The sequence below is a fragment of the Mauremys reevesii genome, linkage group 1 (genome assembly GCF_016161935.1).
Source record: "Mauremys reevesii isolate NIE-2019 linkage group 1, ASM1616193v1, whole genome shotgun sequence".
Lineage (NCBI taxonomy): Eukaryota > Metazoa > Chordata > Testudines > Geoemydidae > Mauremys > Mauremys reevesii.
The window spans coordinates 172,849,842-172,869,990 of NC_052623.1; the positions used below are offsets into that span (position 1 = coordinate 172,849,842).

At 41.2% G+C, this 20,149-nt stretch overlaps 1 protein-coding gene across 4 annotated transcripts in view; it reads left to right on the top strand.

Moving 5' to 3' along the window:
* The window catches only part of LOC120399100 (amyloid beta precursor protein), a 324,609-nt gene that overhangs the window by 176,170 nt on the left and 128,290 nt on the right, over positions 1 to 20,149 (top strand). For 2 of the 4 annotated variants that reach the window (XM_039526998.1, XM_039527007.1), the window contains exon 7: positions 12,349 to 12,516. The exons of the other annotated variants lie outside the window; for them this stretch is intronic. In XM_039526998.1, the coding sequence (XP_039382932.1) occupies positions 12,349 to 12,516 (168 nt within the window). The remainder of the gene's footprint in view (positions 1 to 12,348; positions 12,517 to 20,149) is intronic. 4 annotated transcript variants of the gene reach the window in all.

Here is a 20,149-nt window from a genome sequence, read left to right on the forward strand (position 1 = left end):
AGATTGGGGTCTGCGGAATTGATCTTACTAGTGTGTATTTGCCCTTTACTGCTAAAAATGTTCCAAACAGCAAAATATCCTAAGTTGCTACATCATTATGCTTTGTCTTTATATGATTTGCAAGTTTTTTTCCTTTTATGTCTAATCTTAGGATACATGGATAGTGATTGCCACATATTTTATTGAGATTATTTTCACAAACAGCATAGTAAACTACATGAGAAGAAACAGCGTTGTATGCTGGTAAAACAATTATTGTGAAAGAAAAGGGAATGTTGATATCAAGTGGAAAAGATGTGGTAGAAAGCACTATTAGGTAGGACATTGTCTTACATTAACATTTTCTGGTTAGCTATTTTATTTGGATTTTTTACGCCCAGCATTTCTCAATAATAAGCAAATAATTAAATTTTAAAAATCCTATAGTTGACCTAGTGTATGGGTTAAAGATTACAAATAATTATAAACAAAATTATAATGTATGTTGTCTATGGGGGAAAAAACAAACAAATAACATAAATGGGGTAAAATAGATTTTAAAATATGCTCCATTTGTATACTCTTCTATATGGTGTCATTAAAGCAATTTAATTTTTTTTATAAATTTGAATATTAGCCTACCCATAGGCAATTTGACAATCCAAATCATGGTAGAATTTTTTTTTCTGTTCCTCTTCCCTTGTACAATTTATTCTTTAAAGGAGCTCTTCCTAGATTTCTATATGATTTGGAACTGTTCTGTATGGTGTAATATTTATATAATCCATGTGTTAGTTTTCTATATTGCTCATCTCCCTGGTAGCATTGTACTTACCAAATGTCTTTATGATGATCTTCTACCTCCTAAGAAATGAGACACAGGTAAAAGCCAGGACAAAACATAAAAGAAGCTAAGTTCATATGAGTTAAAATGTAAGGAGTTGCAACTTAAAACATTCAGAGACAAAATGACCATGAAATGGTCGTAGTGGAACTAACGCGGACATTTCAGTCCTGGTTCCCTTAGTCCTTTCTTGCTGCTATTGGAATTGAGGGACACAGACCCTTGCAACTTAAAAGTGTATGCAAACCCACACTGACCTTCCTATCCCTTCCCTGTGGCAGGGTTGTTCTGCCCTGTTGGCTGATGTTTGTTGTCTGGTAGTAGGGAGGACAGCACAGGATCAATCTTAGCTCTGATTTTCATTCCATGATGAAATATGCATATAATTGAATGGAATTACCCTATATACTCATTCATTAGCCTGTTCATTTATAAGCCGACCCCCCAAGATGGTTAGGTAAAAATAGCAAAAACGATATGACCCTTTCATAAGCCGACCCTATATTTATGGCGTTGGCAAACTTTGGCACCTGGCCCGTCAGGGTAAGCCATGGGCGGGTCGGGACATTCTGTTTACTTGGAGCATCTGCAGGCATGGAGCCCCTCAGCTCCCTGTGGCCACGGTTCACCATTCCCAGCCAATGGGTGCTGCGGGAAGTGGCGCCACTTCCCGCAGCTCCCATTGGCTGGGAACGGCGAACCGCGGCCACAGGGAGCTGAGGGGCTCCAAGTAAAGAAAACAGTGTATTAGATATTCAATTCAATGATTCCATAGAGTTTAAAACCATCAAATTTTGGTGTAGACCTGTTTATAAGCTGACCCCTGCTCTTTGATGCATCATTTTTTTACCAAAAATATTCGGCTTATGAATGAGTATATACAGTAAGTAGCTAATCTGGAAAGGATACGGTTCCTTTATTAACATTTTCTGTCCTTCCATATTTTTTCTCCCTGTTTCAGGTGAGTGCTATGATCAAATGAATTGATGTTTGAGTAAAATTGATTTGCCAGGGCTTCCTTCTTAGGCAGAAAAAGCTCTTATTTATCCGAACTCTGTCTCTTGAGTCTTTGATTCAGTCACTGGAGAACCAGTGTTAGACGAAAGTAAAAATCCCAGTTTAAATCTTTAAACTGCTTAACTGTATTTCCATATGTGAGCTCTTATTGCCCAGGGATGAAACACCCTGTCCTCACTGGTAAATGAATATTAAAAAAGATACACTTCACTTCAATGGGATTTGGGATGAGTGGAAATGAGAACAAATTAGGTACAGCATGTCTTTTACCGAAGCTGAAATTTCAAAGAGGTTAAGATGTTCAGTCTTCAGGCAACTAGGATGTTTAGTGTGAAAATAAACTACAAAAAAGGTGAAGCAACACATTGAATTTATATAAAAATAGACTGTAACATATAAACATTGTCATTCAGTGGTGCTGGTTTTAAGAGCCTAAAGAGAATCATCTTTAGTTTTTGCATGTAAAATTGGTAAAATGCATGAAGTGTCATGGAGGCAAGAGTTTGACTGCAGACAAGTCTAGTATAATCAGGCTCGATGCCAGATTCCCTTTGCAGCTCTCCTGAGGCACCTCAGCCCATCTGACCTTCAGCATCTTCATCTCTCTTTAAGCATGAGACCTCTCTTGATACTTGTATGAAATTATTTGCATGTACATGGCTGTCCCTGATTATTTCGTTGAGATGACTAAACTTTCATTGTCAAATTTTGCCACAACTGCTTCTGCAGCTCTGATGACAGGGTTGTCTTCCTGGGACAACAGACCAATAACTGGTGATCTGCAGTATACATTCATCTCCTTGTTTCCACTGGTAAAATGCATTGAAAGAAGCTAAAAATATATTAGGAAATTAATCAGTTACAGTAAGATGTTGATGGTTGACACAGCGATGTTATTCTGTCGCACATGGGAGGAGAGTTGATCTTCATGATTGCAAATAGGAAGGGAGGAGGGTCTATGAGACTTCCTCTATTAAGATGTGGTCCATGCTAAGGAAGATGTTTGAGAACCCTTGTAGATAGGGCTTCTTTGCCATGGGTGGCTGACTAGCTTTAACCCATTTGGGTTACAAGTTAAAACTAAGATCACTTTTCCAAAGGGTTAGGGCAATGAAGTTTATTCAGTGTATTTACTCCCAGGGGAAATCTGCGCCAAAGAATTCTATGCCAAAATAGGGTTGGTAATTTATTTCAAAATACCTGTCAGTAAGTATGTCTGTAACAATACAGGGCACGCTGGAAAGCAGCTTCTGCCCCCTCTCTATACACGGCTGGCTGCTCTGGCTCTGAGCTGGCTTCCCTCTCTTCTGGTGCCATAGCAGCCCTGATGGGTGAAAGGTGTAATTGCAGCACCTCCCTGGCAATGTATTATTCTGCGGGGTTAGGGTGTGGGGGATCTGCAGGGGACATGAATTCTGCATGTATGCCAGGGTGCAGAATTCCCCCAGGAGTAAATACTCTCCCTGCTGATTGCACATCCAATTTCTTCCTTATACTTTCTGGAGACATAATTTTAGATCTATCATTAAAGAATGTGGGAAGAAGTTCTTCATGTTTTATAGGAGTTATCTTTCCCATGTCAAATCAGTGGAGGCTTGTTTTCTTCTCAGACCATAAATTAAACGCTTCTGATAACGGGTGACGAAAAGCCCAACCAAGTAAATGGACTGACTCCCATTAACGCCAATCGGCATTGGATCAAACCCTAAATAAATAAAGCATGTACAGAAACAGAAACGATATCGTGAAGACATTCATGCTGTCTGCTGTAGTTTCAACATGTCATGCTGTTTCTTATTCCTAAGCATGTTTTAACTAGTAGTGACCAAAATACCCATAGCAAAACAGCTCACAAATATATTTCCAACCATGAGGAGAACAACAATTTTAGTCTTGTCTGGAAAATGCCAGATAGCATGAAAGTTTTAGCCAATAGCTGACACAATAAAGGCACGTCAGTTACCTAGCCAGCAGTACACAAGGGAGTGATATGGCCAGCATCATGTCTGCAGGCCTATGACTGCCCTAACACAATGGATCAGGTACCCATTTTGCATCTGGGTGAACTGGAAGTGGCTTTTCAGGGAGAGATTGAGTAAGAATCAAACCCACGGCTATCAGGATTGTCATCGGGTGCCTAAACCACTCAGCCACTGCACCTTGACAGATGGCAACCTGTTATTTCATGTCCTGTGGCAAACATGTTTTTTAGCGGGTTTTTCTTTATTAAAGAGACTATAGAAAGGATGGCTTTGGTGAATTCCTTTCCATTATCCTAGCACAATACTTAGTGATATGCACATGCTTTTGTCTGACAAGGGCATGTATGCTATAGGTTTTCAGATAGATTGAACACCAGAATCAGGAGTCCAGGATTCTGTATATATCTGTGCCACTAACTGGTTATCAATTTGTAAGTCTGGCTGAGGAAGCTGTGTACCTTGACTGGTGGGCTTGAGGTCACAGGCTCTAGGGAACCCAGAAACCAGCCCTTTTGAGTTCTATATTTCCCACCCCAATATGCTGGGAGATGTTATCCCTGAATTTGTATTCTTAAAGCTGAGTGACTGATTTCTGCAGAGTGCAAGAATGCAGGCTCTTCACCCAACCTACATACCAAACCGGGGAAGTCACTTTGAAGACCAGTCATAACTAGCAGATCAGCTCTGGTTCTGCTGACATCACGGCCTTAATACACTATAAATTGTTTCAGAACCAGAAAATGACACTGACATATCGAGGTCCCGGGGAGTTTTTGCTAGGATTGACTGAATCATGGAGAAACTCTGTTCTCCCATGATGTGTAATTGTTTGTGATTCCATTTCTGTTCTCCTTCAGCATGGCCGTTGATAAGCAACATGGTTCCTCTCTTCCCTTACATCAAAGAAAAAGCAATTAGATCTTGTTTTGAGTTTAATGCTTCCTGTCAACATATCGGTCAATTAGAGCTTTTTTTAAAGGCAAGCAGCAGGGCCAACACAGCAACCTGTTGAACATTTGGCAGCTTGCACACACACCATTCAGCAGATGTGGGGAATTCAGCAAAGGCTTGACCACCTGGTTTTCGTAGCGTTGCCAGTTAGTAATGATTTTACCATCCCTTAATTCAAACAGATTTGTTTAAATATTTAGGAAAGAATTGAAGTGGTGGTGCTTGATGTGGCATTTTGAATGTGTTTGTAACCTGCCGTTGCACATGGGAATCTGAGCCAGCTTTCCAGCAAAAGAGAAGTGACATACATTAGGTATGGCAGCTGTTAGCCTTATTTCTTTACCGTATCTTGTTTGCTATTCCCTTATACATTTCATAGATTCTTCCAATCCATTCAGTGACAGTTGCTACCTATTACAAGGCAAGTTATTTAGCTTGTTATAGGGAAGTGCCGGTCCTGTCTATTGCAGGCTTTGATATAGTATTGGAGTATTAATGCCTTGTTCAAAATCAGTTCTGCTTTAGCCCACACTGACTTAATTGCTTTTCCTTCTTTTCTTCTGTGAAATGTTATTACCTTGGTTTAAGCATCAGAACGTTTTATGTTTTTCTTCTCCTAACTTAGGGTGAACTTGATTGGTCGCCTGCTTGGGTGAAAGAATTTGAAAAGAGATAATAGACGCTCATATTTCATTTTAAGAAAATACCTAGACATTTGTACAATAGTGTCCAATGTTATAACTATCTTTCTGTCAATTGACAAAAAGCATCTGTGATTTTCCTTACTCTTACGAATGTTAATACGCTCAGTCTAGCCTTGGTTATAGAGAACCATGTATTGGTATATTTTGATTAGTACAACTATGAATTTAATTGTTTTGATTCAAAATTCAGTTGTCCCTCCATAAAAGGACATCTTTAAGTTGTCTTACATCAAATGAAATCTTTTTCACTATTAGCCAGGACTGCTGAATCATAAAAGAACATGTTTTTAATTAAAATTCTGGGCCAAGGACAAACATATTGGAATACTTTATAGAGTAGTTCTGCTGTTTTACATAAGGATGAAAATTTCATTATGATCTGTGCTATACTTATTGAATTCTGTCCTCTGCTAATCTGATTCTCCAACAGAAAATATCATTTTAATGTACTGAAACTGTAACGATCTAAAGCTTTGGTTTTATTTACTAATCTGTTTAATATTATCCTACATTATCATCATCTGTGGGGATAAGTCTTTTGGATGAGTGAAATGCATTTCTGTGCTAACCTTCTCAGTCAATGTGTCTGCTATGTTAATAAAATCATAGTGTTACGGGAAAGCTGCATCTCTTCTAAAACATACATAGAATGTGGAATTTTGTTGATCTAGTCTTACGTTCAAGCTGTCCTTTCTTTTGCCATTTGACATCTTGGTTCTGAATGAAGTTACTCTTCACACAAATAAAATGAAAATATGTTTTATTCATTTCTTATACACTGGAATTAGAAGGCTTTGTATTTTAGGCACAGTATACAACTATATTTTATTTATGCCCCAATTATTCCCTGCGAGTAGGCTCCACGTCAACATTAGAGAGAGAGATTAAATCTTAACTGGCAATTACAATTTTAAGATATTTAACTCTTTTAAAGAATTATTCTTTGGCATTGCATTTACAACTAATCGTTCAGCCTTTAAAAAAAAAAAATCTCTCTAGAAAATATCAGTGCTGTTGCGTAGCTAATACATAGGCTTTATTCCCAGAGCTGGTGCCAGCTCCACAGCTGCCTCCTGCCGAATTCCAAAAACCTCTTAGGTAATTAGTTTTTGTCTGTGAACGTTCAAATTAAAATTTGGCTGCTGGTTTCAGGCATATATTCAGAATGAACAATTTCTTCTTTAAATATTCCCTTGGGAATAATCCACATAGTAGAATAGTAGTGTCGATTTTTGACTAAGGAAAGTGTAAGTACAAACAAAATCAACAAAGGAGTAAATTTTATTGAAAACCTAGTTCTGTATCTCTGAAGTAGTTACATACTGGAAAGTAATGCTCCTGATGTATATGTTGGTACATCCATGATCGAGGTGTACAAATAATCCAAATTAAGGGAATGGCCAAAGTACTGATTGGAATCCTAAATTGTAGTGCCTAATGATGTTGAGCAGACACTTTGATGATACATTTGCTAGGGCGATTTGATTCTTTTGCCCATTTTGTTACATTAATCATCTACATTGCAGTTTTATAGTGGAATATAGATTATAAAATTTATTTTACACCTTATAAAAATACAAAAAATTACAGCCCCAGTTCATCAAACACATGCTTAAGCAAATCCCTACTCACCAGAGTGCTTAAGCATGCATTTAATTTTAAGCCCATGCTAAAGTGCTTTGCTGAATCTGGGTCTACATGAATACAACATAAAGGTTGCACAGATAGCCACTGAAATACAAGCAGTTTAAATATTATGAGTCTATCTGCAATAACTTGTCTTTATCAAACACTGTGGCATATTTTATTGTATGCATTTTCCATTTTATGACATAAATAGTAATATGAAGCTGAACATTCAGAGGATAGTCTTGGAGATAAAGCATAGTATTGGGAGTCAGGAGATTTGGGTTTTATTCCCTTTCTCTGTCAAATACTTTCTGGGTGCAAGTCACCTAACTTCACTATGAAACTGTGACTTGGCTGCATCATAGGGCTATTCTTAGGGTGAATTTTACATATCTCTAAAGAAGAGCGTTGGGATTCTCAGATGGAAGGTGCTGTAGAAGGTCAAAGTGTTGATGTCATAGGAAAAATATTGGAAAATGCTGGATAGTTACAATAGAGCAAAGTTATGGAACCTTGACTTTACTTTTCCTGATTGTTAATTAATTTAATTGTATGGATCTTTGAGATTTCCAAAGGCACTAAGTGGAGTTAGAAATTTCGCTCCCCTGGAAGCCTGTTGGTTATCTAATTCCCATTTTTGTCTTTGAAAATATCCACTGTATTTCTTTAGATTTCATTCCCTAGATTTTTTTTTAAGAGTGAAACAGGCTACACCCACATTTCAGTGTGCTCAGATCCTGTTAAGTCATCTTTAAAACGTTTAAGGTGGAATAGGCCCTTAAGGTGACAAAATAAGAACTGGTCAGAAAAGTGAATGTTTTCCTATGAGAAATTTCATTTGAAATTTTTCAGTTGAAAAATTTTGGTTTTCCCACAAAGTTTCAAACCATTTTGAAAAAAGAAAACCAGAAACATTTGTTTCAAATTAACATATTGAAATGAAGCCAAAATGTAAATTTTATTTCAACTTAAAAATGTAACTTAAAATTTCTGTAAAGTGAGCAAAATCATACTTATTTCTTTTGTAATAAAGCTAGGTATTACTATTAACTGTTAAGTGCTAGGTATTATTTTGTGTCAGCTTTTCAGTTTCAAAAAACAAAAATGAAACAACATTTTAATTAAAAAGGTCAAAACAGAAATTGTCATTTCCTATGGGGAAATTGTAATTTTGAAAGATTTTTCATAGGAAAATATAATATGAACATTTTTTCGTATGAAAAACGTACAGAGAATTTTAAAGTATGAAAACTTTTCCCACAAAAGTTGCAACTAGCTCTATTAATGACACATTGATCAATGAGCACTTATTAAATAGCTTGGTATAAGCAGCTGTAAATCCAAAAGTCCAAATGTTTGAAAAGTGTATGCTTCTAAATTTGATCACTCAAAATGTTTTACTGTGCCTGTTCAGTAGCTGCTTTTCAATCAATAACTTCATTATCTAGTCATTTAAAAAACTGTTATGGAGATATCAGTGAGAGAGAGATTTACCGAGTATATTAAAAGTTCAGCTGTTTTTTAGTTACTTGTGTAGAAAAAGTATGGCAATTTTGTCAAATAGGAAAAATAAATCATTTCCTGCCCATTAGAAGTCAAAAATTTGAGCTTTAAACATTTAGCACAAATTTTCTGGAGGGGTTAGCAACAAGAAACCCTCATTTCTGGGCAACAACAACACATTGGAAATTTTGAGTACCAAAGGTGGATTGTTTGAGAAAGTGTGAGCATGTGAAAACAGCAGGTTAGAACTTGAACTGTTCAGAAATCTTAGCTATAACAAGCACTACACAAAAACTCTCTCTTCAATTAGCCTTGCTTTCTTGCAGCCAAAGGCAAAGAATTGCTTCAGTTCTTAATCAGTTCTCAGAAACCAGATTAAAAGATGAAAGTTAGCATTTTGCCACAGTGTAATTTAATTTTTCTAGTTATCACAGATAATTTGTTCCCAGTGTGGCCTAACTAGTGAGCCTTCCTTTGTATTTTGTGGGGGGAAATTTAAAAATATTCTTTGCATTTATTCTAAATGACATGATTGTGCAATGTCTTCTCTGCTGCTAACTGTGAGTGTACCATCATGCTCAGATGATGGGATAAATCTTCAATAGCTCTCTGCACCCATTCAAGAGACTTAGGTTCTAAGGCACCACCTTACTGTCTTACAAGGATTATGTGTACCATGGGTTTCAGCAAGGGAGGGAAGGCTACTCTTCTTCCATCCCAGTACAGATGACAAGGATAAGCAGAGGGGAGACCAAGAGGGATATTGACTCTAAATTACAGTCTGCTGCCTTGATCGTGGCCAGCAGACTGTAAATAAAGATTGTCACTTAGATAAAGTGATGATCTAGCCCCATATTTGTATTCAGCATTGTTATTAATCTCTAGGTGTTCAATTCTCCTCTCATCCCCACACAGCAGATCTATGTTCTGATATTCCAGTCTCCTGGCAATGGAACACCATCCATGCAAGGTGTCATGACCTACGATGTAGATCTGAGAGGGGGATTTTGCTCTATGGTAGCACCAACTTCGCCATGGGGAGGGGAAAGGAAGGCATGGCTTCCAGCCCTGCATTAAGTTCAAGTAGGGAGTCTGATTTAATTTCATGATTAAGTAGTCACTCTTTAAAGGGCTGTATTTTCCATTTTCATGCAAACCGATTCTACTGCAAGGCTCCTAAAGATTAACTCTTAAACTCAATGGTACTTTTTTTTAGTGCCAGTCAAATGAATGCTTAATATGTATAAATATCTGTAGTGCCCCAAGATTTGATTCCTGATTATCATTGCCATTATTTCACTGATGGGTTATCATCATCTTTTTTTCCACATTCTGTAGGTAGCAAAAATAGGATACTAAAAGTCATTGTTTTTATTGTTCCTGTGTGTGAGACATTTAGGGATTGTCTCCACTTTCCAGGGGATCAACCTGCCTTAGAGAGCAAGGGCAGATCTACACTGTTGGGCTAAGTTGACCTAAGTTATACAACTCCAGCTCCATGGATAACATAGCTGGAATCGACGTACCTTAGGTCGACTTACTGCGGTACCTACACTGTGCTGGTTCGATGGGAGAGCAATCGGCAGTCGATTTGGCAGGTCTTCATTAGACCCGCTAAATTGACCCAGTGGATCGATCGCCGCGGTAAGTGGAGACAAGCCCAGAGATTAAAAAGGAAATACTAAAGTGAGTCTATGGAACTGATAAGAGTGTGTGAAATATAAAATGATAAAATAACTTACCCTTCATAACAAAATTTAGATGCATCAAGGGAATCCTAGAAGGCATTTACTTCTTTATATGTTGAGGTTGACCGACAGTTGCATTTACTGAATTAGTTTTTAAAAGAACAACAAATTGCTGAGGCCCTGTGTTCTTGAAATTTGGTATTCTTTCAGTAAAACTGTTCTTGATTATACCTGTTTCTTTAATGTCAATCACTCTACCAGTGATTAATTTTTTAAATTACATTTGTGGGGTTCCTCCATGTATTGAAAGCCAGGCAAAGTTACTTTGTGTGTTGACTATAACTATGTTACATAAAAATCAAGCAAGAGTAACTGGTATGGAAAACCCTGTGTACTATTAATGACACCTGTCCGGGATTTTTAAAAGTAAGAAGCTAACTCTCCTCTACCATAACTTATTTCATTCATTTCTACAAACTAAACTGTGTAAGTGCCTAATACACTGTGGATGTGTATATGTAAAGCTTTGTGTTGGATCAATCATAAATGTTTTACAGTAAATAATTATTGATGTAAATGTACACGTGTTGATTACTGACAGTAATTTGATATAAAATGCACGCTGCAGAAAAGAGATGGGAAGGGTTATATGCTAAACAGAGATGAACCAAACAGCCTAGCAGGAAAGAGGCTGTGAAGCAGCCAATGAGACTCCTCAAATCTGGGCTAATGCCAGTGAGAGCCTCTTAGGGGTGATGAGCGTGTGGAGATTTCCAGTGCTACATACACTAGCAAGTGTTGAGGTGACCAAGAGGGAGACCCCATTTCAGTAGTAAGGAGTCAACCTTCCACAAAATTAAGACTTGTGAAGTAATGTCAGAAATAGTTGTAGATAAGTTACCAGTTATCTGCCATTATTTTGAACCCGTGTCTGATGGAAGCATAGAGGGGGAAGTACTGGTGTTTCATGTTCTACAATTTTGCAAATGATATACAGCATGCTGAATGTGAACGCTGTTTTTCCTGTTTGGAACATTATTGGTAAAGGGTTATATATGTACCCAGGTAATGGGCTGAATTCCAATTTAAGGACAGAGTTCCTGCATTCACTTTTTATTCTTTGATCTTAATTTGTACAACTCAGTTCCCCACAGATTTCCCGTTGAGTTTCAATGCAAATGCAGTGACTGGTCTAGCTCCCACTGAAAACTGAGAAACACAAATCATGATATATGTTCAACACAGGTTTCGTACTGTCATCTAATATGTTAAGTAAGGAGGAAAATCAGCCCTCTTCACAAAGCCAGCGCACCATTTAAATCTTATTTTGAGGGCTTTTGTGGATTTAAGTGGCATATAAGCCTTGTGCTGAGCCTCTAAACGTGAGGGAGTTTCAACCAAAATGATTGTGTATGTGTATGGAAGGAATTTTACTCCCTGTATCATTTATATAGATCCTCTTTACAAGCCAAGAAATCTCAGTATTTTAGATGTATTTTTTAATAGTTTGATGTGTAGATGTTTCCTGCCATCAAGAGTTTTTCCTAAGACAATTATTCAAACTTCCTCATGGGCAAAACTCTAATTAAGGGCTTGTCCACACACAAAGGTTGTACTGCTTTATCTGTACCAGTATAGTTATAGTGATACAACATCCCTCATGTGGATACTGATAAGAGATGGGGAACCATAAGACAACTTTATCCAGTATAACTATGTCCACACTAGGGGCTATACCAGTATAACTATTTCAGTAAATAATCACGCCACTACCCAAAATAGATATACAAGTACAAAAATTGTGTGTAGAGCAGGAGGGATTTAGTTGTGTTAATCCAGATGAGAATACATTGTTTTAGACACTATTTATAGATAGTGAGTTAACGTATAGTAATTGAATTGCTTTGTGAAAGAGAGAGATGCTTCCTTGATACATCCATTTTGTAGCTAATGTGCAAGAGTTAGAACATGTAAGTAAACTTGTGTAGATGAAAAGCAAGACAATACCATTTTCATGCTAAATGTAGTTCCTCCACATCTCCTATAATTAGAGGTGTGCTCTGAACAAGCTGAGACTGGTCCTTGCCGAGCAATGATCTCCCGCTGGTACTATGATGTGACTGAACGAAAGTGTGCACCATTCTTTTACGGCGGATGTGGTGGGAACCGAAACAACTTTGACTCTGAGGAATACTGCATGGCAGTCTGTGGCAGCGTCAGTAAGTGGACCTCTCAAGCCTGTAGCAGTCTTTCTCTCTCTTGCCACTGACTCTGCTGTTTGTAACAAATTTGTTTTCTGATCCTTGGGATGGGCCTGTGCTACAACTAACCATATTTCTGTCAAGATGTTATAATTGCCCATGTTCTATAGAGTGTGTTTACTCATTAATATCTGTCTTTCTCATCCAGCATGACAGTGGATGACTTCTTTAATCTATGTTGTAGATGCAAGAGTCTTGCAACTAGGGAATGAAAATTTTGTCCTAACATTTCTATCAACAAGGCAGTTTACAGCTACGGTGTCTCATGTAGGTCTTTCTGTAAAAGTGTATTTACATTTGTGTTTGTGTTTGTCTTCATGCATGTATTATGCATGTGCAAAAAAAACCCTCAAAACCAAATTTATACCCAGTTGTTAGTGAAGCTTTAAGTGAGTTAAAATAGTTTTATAATACCTGATCCATGAAAATGCTGTTTTATGTTGTATTTCCTTACTTGGGTTCCTATTTTTATCAAAGCAACACAAACAAATCGAAATGTCATGATATTTGTTTCCACGCTTAAGTATTAAACATTCACTTCTTCCTTTTGGATGCTGGTTGTTAGTGTGTGTGTAAATAAGTAACTTGGAAATATATATTTCTACAGGAAAAGAAGAAACAGATTTGCCATTTGAGGTTTAGGTCTTCAAATGTGATGATGCACATTAATATGAATTAATTGCTACCTATTTTATGTTTAATACACCATATATTTTAATGATTAACTTTCATGAAGAAGGAATACTCGCTCTTGAGTCTTCAGTTTGTGAAGCGTTGCTGTCCCCCACTGGGGAATACTGAAGCTAATAAATCAAAGATTACATTTAATTTGGGTGTGTTTTGACCTGTGAGCCTCTTGTACTGTCCCTTTTCCTCTGCCTGGGGGCTGTCCATAAATTATGGAACGTATGTTTTGGTAATTTTCAAGGCCCACCTACCCCTTGTAACACTGAAACAAACATCCAAAATCAAGGACTCTCTGCCCCCAATATGTTCCATAATTTATGGACAGCCCCTTGTCTGCTTTATTCATAGGAATTATATCCTCGTTTACAAATGAAATATACAAGAATGATTGCATATTTCAATATCCAGCCTGCTCACAAGAAAAGAGCAGTGCAGCCAGACTAGCAGGAACCCACCATGATTTAATTTTGTAGAACATCCTACGAATGGTGTCCAGAAAAGCTTTAAATAATACAAAGGTGAGAGTGTGTGAGAGTAAGTTTAGGGGTGGAGAGTGGCATGAGGTGTAGGCAAGCAAGAAAAGGGGATTTTGCAGATGAGTTTTTCAAAACATTTGGAGAGTTGGAGAGGGATTCAGATAAAAGCTGCAGAGGAGGAGTCCACACCAGCAATGGCAAGATTGTATGGAAGGACATAGAGGAGGCAGGTGCCAGAGAAGTGGGATAGGAGTAGTAGAAAGAGAGAAGAATTATGGTGTAGGATGGAACAAGTTCAGAGTACTCATCAAAAATAATTAAAATGCAGTTTTGAACCGAGTCCTGAACTGAATAAGACATTAATGGAGTCCTCTGAGGACGAGTGATGTGCTTCTAGTTTTGTGTTTGTATGTTCCATGCTGGTGCCAGGAAAAGCTGGGACTTGGGAAGCCTGTGGAGAGTTGCCATGTGGGGGTGGGGAGGAGGGGAGATTGAACTCAGGGCTTGCCTCTCCCAGCATTATGGACATCATGCAGAGAAACTACCATGTCAATGGGTGGACAGAAAGAGCGAGCAAATCCCCTCTGCCAACACCATTCAGCTGCCAGGGAAAGGCAAGGACAGAGAAAGCTAATTTGCAGCAAGGTGTCTAATTCAGACCACACCCCTGCCAGGATGTTTCCATGCACAGTGGGGTTCAATGACTGCAACCTTGTGCCCAATTCAAAGAAGCAGCCCATGTAACTAGCAGCATCTTCTGTCAGTGCTCCTCTCCCACCACAGATGAATTTCTTCTTTTGGCTCTAGGAGCGCCAGAACCTGTGTAGGTGTGGGGGGCTGCCCCCAAATGGCACTGGAACTGTGACCCTGCCACCTGCTCCTCCTTCCCCTCAAGGCCCTGCCCCCTGGCCAGAAGCCAGAGCCAAGTCATGGTAAGAGCTGCCCAGGAAGCCCAGGCTGCTGTGGGGAGTCCCAGACCCTCCACCTGCTCTGGACAGGGGGCCAAGATGCCCAAGAGCAGCCACCGGCCCATGTCGCCACTCCCCCCAGAGCGCGCCGCCTAGGGCAGATGGAGGGTCTGGGGCTCCCCACAGTGTCCCGGGTTCTCTGGCCAGCATTTACCACGGCCCAGCTCTGGGCTTCTAACCTGGCTAGGGGAGTAGGGAGGGGGGGCCTTGGGGAGAAGAGGAGGAGCATGGGGCAGGGCCACGTGGTGAGGGGGTATGTTGGGGGGTCCAAATGTTCTTTGTGCCCAGGGCTCCAATAAATCTTAATCCTCCTCTGCTGTTGAGTATGCTCCTTTTCGCCTAGAAAAATATTTCTAACTTTGAAACATTTAGCTTCAGGTAGCAGAGATGGAACTATGGTTTTATTTGATCATTACAGGCATAGAGGGTGGACAGAGGGAGGAATAATTAAATAGGTCAACACATGCAGTCAAATATCATCAGTTTAAATGGCAGTTAAGTCTGAAGATGAGATGACCAAGATAGAAATTGTTCAAGGGAGAGAGCTGAGAAACTGAGCCTTGTGGGACTCTGTAGAGGAAGGGTCTTGTTGCAGAAAAATAACTATAAAAAGTTAGTTTATTGAGTAGGAGAGAGGTACCATGATAGGAATGAACCTGACTCACCTGCACAGGTTTAGAGATAATCCAGGGGCGTCAATTGTCCGTAGCAGCACGGAAGTTAAAGAAAATGTATAGCTTCATCCAATCACTGTCTAAATCTGATATTGCATCTACCACCATGATATCTGAGTGCCTTTGCCAGGAGAAGTTCATTAATCAGTTTCTTCTGCATAGTTAATGTGCAGCAAGGTGAAATCCAAATTGAAAATGGCTGTAGGAATCGTGTTGTGGGTTTGTCGTATGGTCGGTCACTCAGCAGAGGATTTTGAAACTTGCCTACATTGATCTTTTTTTTTTTTAAATTACTGTTTGCCTGCAGTTACTACATAGTGAAATATGAGATTCCACACTTCCCCTGCTAGTTAGAGTAAAAAATAACATGGGCATCTTTTTGGCAAATGCTGAGCTTTTCATGGTAAACATTGCACATCTCAGCCTTACTGTGAGACCAGAGAGATTTTGTGGGATCAGGAAAATACTGCTATAAACATATGTTTCACTTTAGGCCTTTAGAATGTTGTGGTAGGTACCAGTCTTGCAAGCAGGTGGATCTCTGTGTCCAAACCCTTTTGACTGCATTGGGGCTCTGTGCAGGCCAAGGTCTGTCCATATGGCATAGCTTGCAGAATGGGGCCTTAGTTTCTTACCTAAAGCTTCTAATTACAATTTTTATTTCTGGTTTAAGCAACCTTGTCAACTGGAGTACAGGGAAAGATGCTGTTGGTTGAAAGTGCAAATAAATTAAATCTGTACTGTGATCTTAAAATTATTTCTATAATATCCTGAAATAATCATGTATATTTGGGTAGAGTTTGAACATTTAGCAACCCAAGAGGCATCTATGACTGAAGAGCAAGTGTTTGAATATTTGGTCTCTTTTATGAGACTATCTGAAAAAAGATGGTAGGATTCAAGCTCAGAGTATTGGTAATGGGATGTGGAGCCTTTCCTCTCTAGGTTACCCGGTAGAATCCAGCACAGGTCAGTCATGGCAGAAAGCTATCTGCTTGTTCCATGAACTAAATGGAATGAGTTGGCTCTAGTCCATTTGAAGTGAGCAGGTGTCCACATAATAGAACACCCACCAACACAATTGGTGACCATGTCCATGGTCTTTGAAGGGAGGCCATGGATTAAATGGGACTGGCGACTACCCTCCGCCCTCAGATTTGTCCAGTTAGATCAGGTTTGCACCTCATTGATGGGAAAGCGTGGAGGAGTTTTTCCTATTGTTGTCTGTACTCTGCCTGTTCTGTGGATAAAAGGCTTGTATCTCTAGAATGGTTAACCCAGCAATTTTTGCACAGTGCTTTAAAAGAAAGAGAGAGAAATCAGTGTTGATCTAAAATAAATTGATCAATAAATCCAATCCATTAGGAAAATAATTTTCTCTCTCTCTTAACCAAAAAAAAAACCACATGGAGTTATAATGGACACATGCTTTCCTGGGTTTCTATTTATAATATGGTTTTAGTTCAATGAAGACAGCGAATTCCCATTTGGGAGTTCTAAGAAGGCTTTTTTTGGTGGGGAGGGAGAAAAGAAAGGGAGAAAATCCAATCTGGTATTCCATAATGCAGATTTGATGCCTGAAGGTTTTTTAAAATGAGGAATATTTCAGAATTGAGGTTTTATAAGGGTCAGTTGTGCGTTGTCTTTTTCTGTGTGTAAATTCACTGCTCATGAAAGTTCTCTAATTGACAGCCCTAGAGACTGAAGTCTGATTTCGTTATCCACAGTTGGGTGACCAGATTTTCAGACTTGGATACCCAATTCTTCCCTCCCCATCCCTCTCCTGCAATCTACTCTCATTTTCTTTCTCCCTCTCTAACTCTCACCTTCCTATTTCCCCCTTGTTCTCTATGCTATACTCACGCACACTCACTCATTTACTCTGTCCTTCATTCTCATCCAGGCACAGATTTTTGTTTTTCCCCCCAATGTTCTGTAAAAATTCATCTGTAGTGCAGGGTAGGATATGTGCAGATGCCAAAGCAGACTGCTCAGCAGTTGCCTGCCTATTCAGCTAAGCATCCATTAGGCTCATTGTTCAATCACAGTGAGTTTGATTCCATATCAACCTGTTTCAACGTGCAGGGGAGGGCTGAGTCAGAAGGATATGAGGATTCACTGAGAAGCCAGGATGTATGGCAGCTCTTGAGATGGGACAAGTCTGAATGGAGAGAAGACCACACAGGACAAAACTGACAGAACTTGTGTGGGACTTGCAGAGGTGCAGGGCCACCCTCTCCATAGAGCAAGGCTAGCATTCCCTCTCCCTTCCCCCCCCCGCACGACCCTGCTAATGTCCCTTAGCCTTCATCTGAGAGGACAACCTATGTTCTTCCAATCATTAACCTCTCTGTATATCATTGGTCTGCCAAGTGTACAGAGTTTTGTCAAAAAGACTTTTGTCTCCTGGGAACGGGCTCAGATTGCAAAACTCATGGTTTCATTCACCACTGAACTATGCTGGAATCGATCCATTAACCTAGAGGCTAAAGGTTTTAAATACCAATCACCAATTCTCTTAGCCTTCCAGATCATGTGTACCCTCCATATTGATCATTATTAAGGATGTTCAATACAAAACATACACATTGTACAATGCAAGTTTAAGTACTTAAATATCCACTATATTAGTATCCATTGTGACTTCAGAGGAGCCATTAGGATCTGTCAAATGAGTAATTCAGATTAAATGACCTTGATGTGAATATCCATTGTCAAAATAGACCAGAGGAGCCATTTCTGAAGGAGCCAATTCTATATTTTCATCATACCATAAATTCACCAGTTATAGGATTTGGTTTATTGATTTCAGATTTTCTTTGTTTAAACTGTCCTTAAGACTACAACAGAAACACTTATTTAATATATATCCTTTCTGAATAACGTTAACAATTGGACCCAACTCCCCGAAGGCAAGGAACTTCAGATTTGGGGCTTCTGCCTCTCCATTAGGTTTAACTTATTTTAACAAAGATGGAATACAATATAACATGCTGTTATCAGGCCCCTGCAGTACTTCCAGCATTTGCAAGTTGGTGAGTTCAGAATATTGTTAAATCCTTAGGTCTATATTTCATTTGTTCTTCTTCGAGTGATTGCTCCTATGCATTCCAGTTAGGTGTGCGCGCCGCGCGTGCACAGCTCTTCGGAACATTTTTACCCTAGCTACTCCGGCGGGCCGGCTGGGCGCCCCCTGGAGTGGCGCCGCTATAGCACCGGATATATACCCCAGCTGGCCCGTCCGCTCCTCAGTTCCTTCTTACCGCCCGTGACGGCCAGTTGGAACAGTGGAGTGCTCCGTTCACCTCCACAACCCTAGTGTTTCTCCGTTTGATAAGTATATATAGTTGGTTAAGTTAGTTAAGTTAGTTAAATAGTTTAGTATAGTTAGTGTAGTAAGGGGAATTAGGGGGGTTCACCCCTCTTTTCCACAACCGGTGCGGGCTCATGCCCAAGGCACCGGGGTTTAAGCCCTGTTCGGCTTGCCAGCGGCACATGCCGATTGGGGATCCGCACGACTCCTGCCTGTGCTGCCTCGGGGAGTCCCATCGGCCAGACAAGTGCCCGATTTGTACGGCGTTTAAGCCACGGACGAGAAAGGAGCGGGACTCTCGATTAAAGCAGCTCCTTATGGAGTCGGCACTTAGCCCTGCCGCGCCGACCCGAGCGGCAGCGAAGCCTTCCTCGGCGCGCAGCGCACCAGCGGTCCCGAGCCGGTCCGGTACCGAGACTGTACGACTTCCGCAACCGGCACCGATGTCCAGGCACCATTCCCTCTCTCCGGCACGGAAACGGAAGGCGGCGCAGACGGCCTCTTAAGCCTCCTGCACCGGGACCGCTCACCCAGCCACCTCCGGCACCGACTGTAGTGGTGCACAAGCCGGGCACGGTTCCGTCGACTCCGGCATCCCAAGAGCCGTTGAGTCCGGTACCTCCCTGCTTCCCGGTGCCAACCGCGGTCGAGCTACCTCTCCCGGCAATGCCCGAGACCTTCTCGACGGCGAGAGAGCTCATCGAGCTCACAGAGGCACCGAGCCTCCGGCCCCCGGCACCGCCGGTACGGGCTGTTCAGTCAGCGGGCAAGCCGGCTATGATGCGGCCCCCGTCCCCTGACAGACGGGATAGACGGCGCTTCAGGTCTCGGTCCCGATCCCGGAGACGTTCGCCGTCACGCCGATCCCGGTCCTGGCACCAATCGCCATCGCGGTACCACTCCCCATCTCGGCGCCGGTCGCAGTCCCGGTACCGCTCAGCATCGCGGTACCGGTCGCACTCCCGGAGACGCTCCCGGTCACCTGACCGCCGATACCGCAGGAGGTCCGGCTCCCAGTACCATTCCCGGCACCGCGATTCCCGAAGCCGCTCCCGCCGCCGTCGGTCGAGATCGCGGTCGAGCTCCCGGCACTGACACAGTCGATGGTCCCGCTCTCGCTCCCAGCACCGCGACGACTGGCACCGATCCCCGGCACCGTCCAGGGACAGATTGGCGGCATCGACGGCGCAATCTCTGAGCGCCTCTGCCCCCCGCCCCCCATGGCCCTCTCGCCAGCCCTCGGTCGCCTCTCAGGCAGGCAGCGGTGGAGATCTCCGGGCCGACCCCCAAGGCCAGGACCACGGACCACAGCAGTGGGGCTTTTGGGCCCCCTGGGCCTACCACCAGGCTCAAGGGCTCCCCTTCCCCGCGGGCTCCGAACGCAGGATGCCGGAAGCCATGGTTAGCAGGCCTCCCCCATCACCACCGGGTGAGGCCCCACCGCCACCTGTTACGGCGGAGCATGCTGTGGCC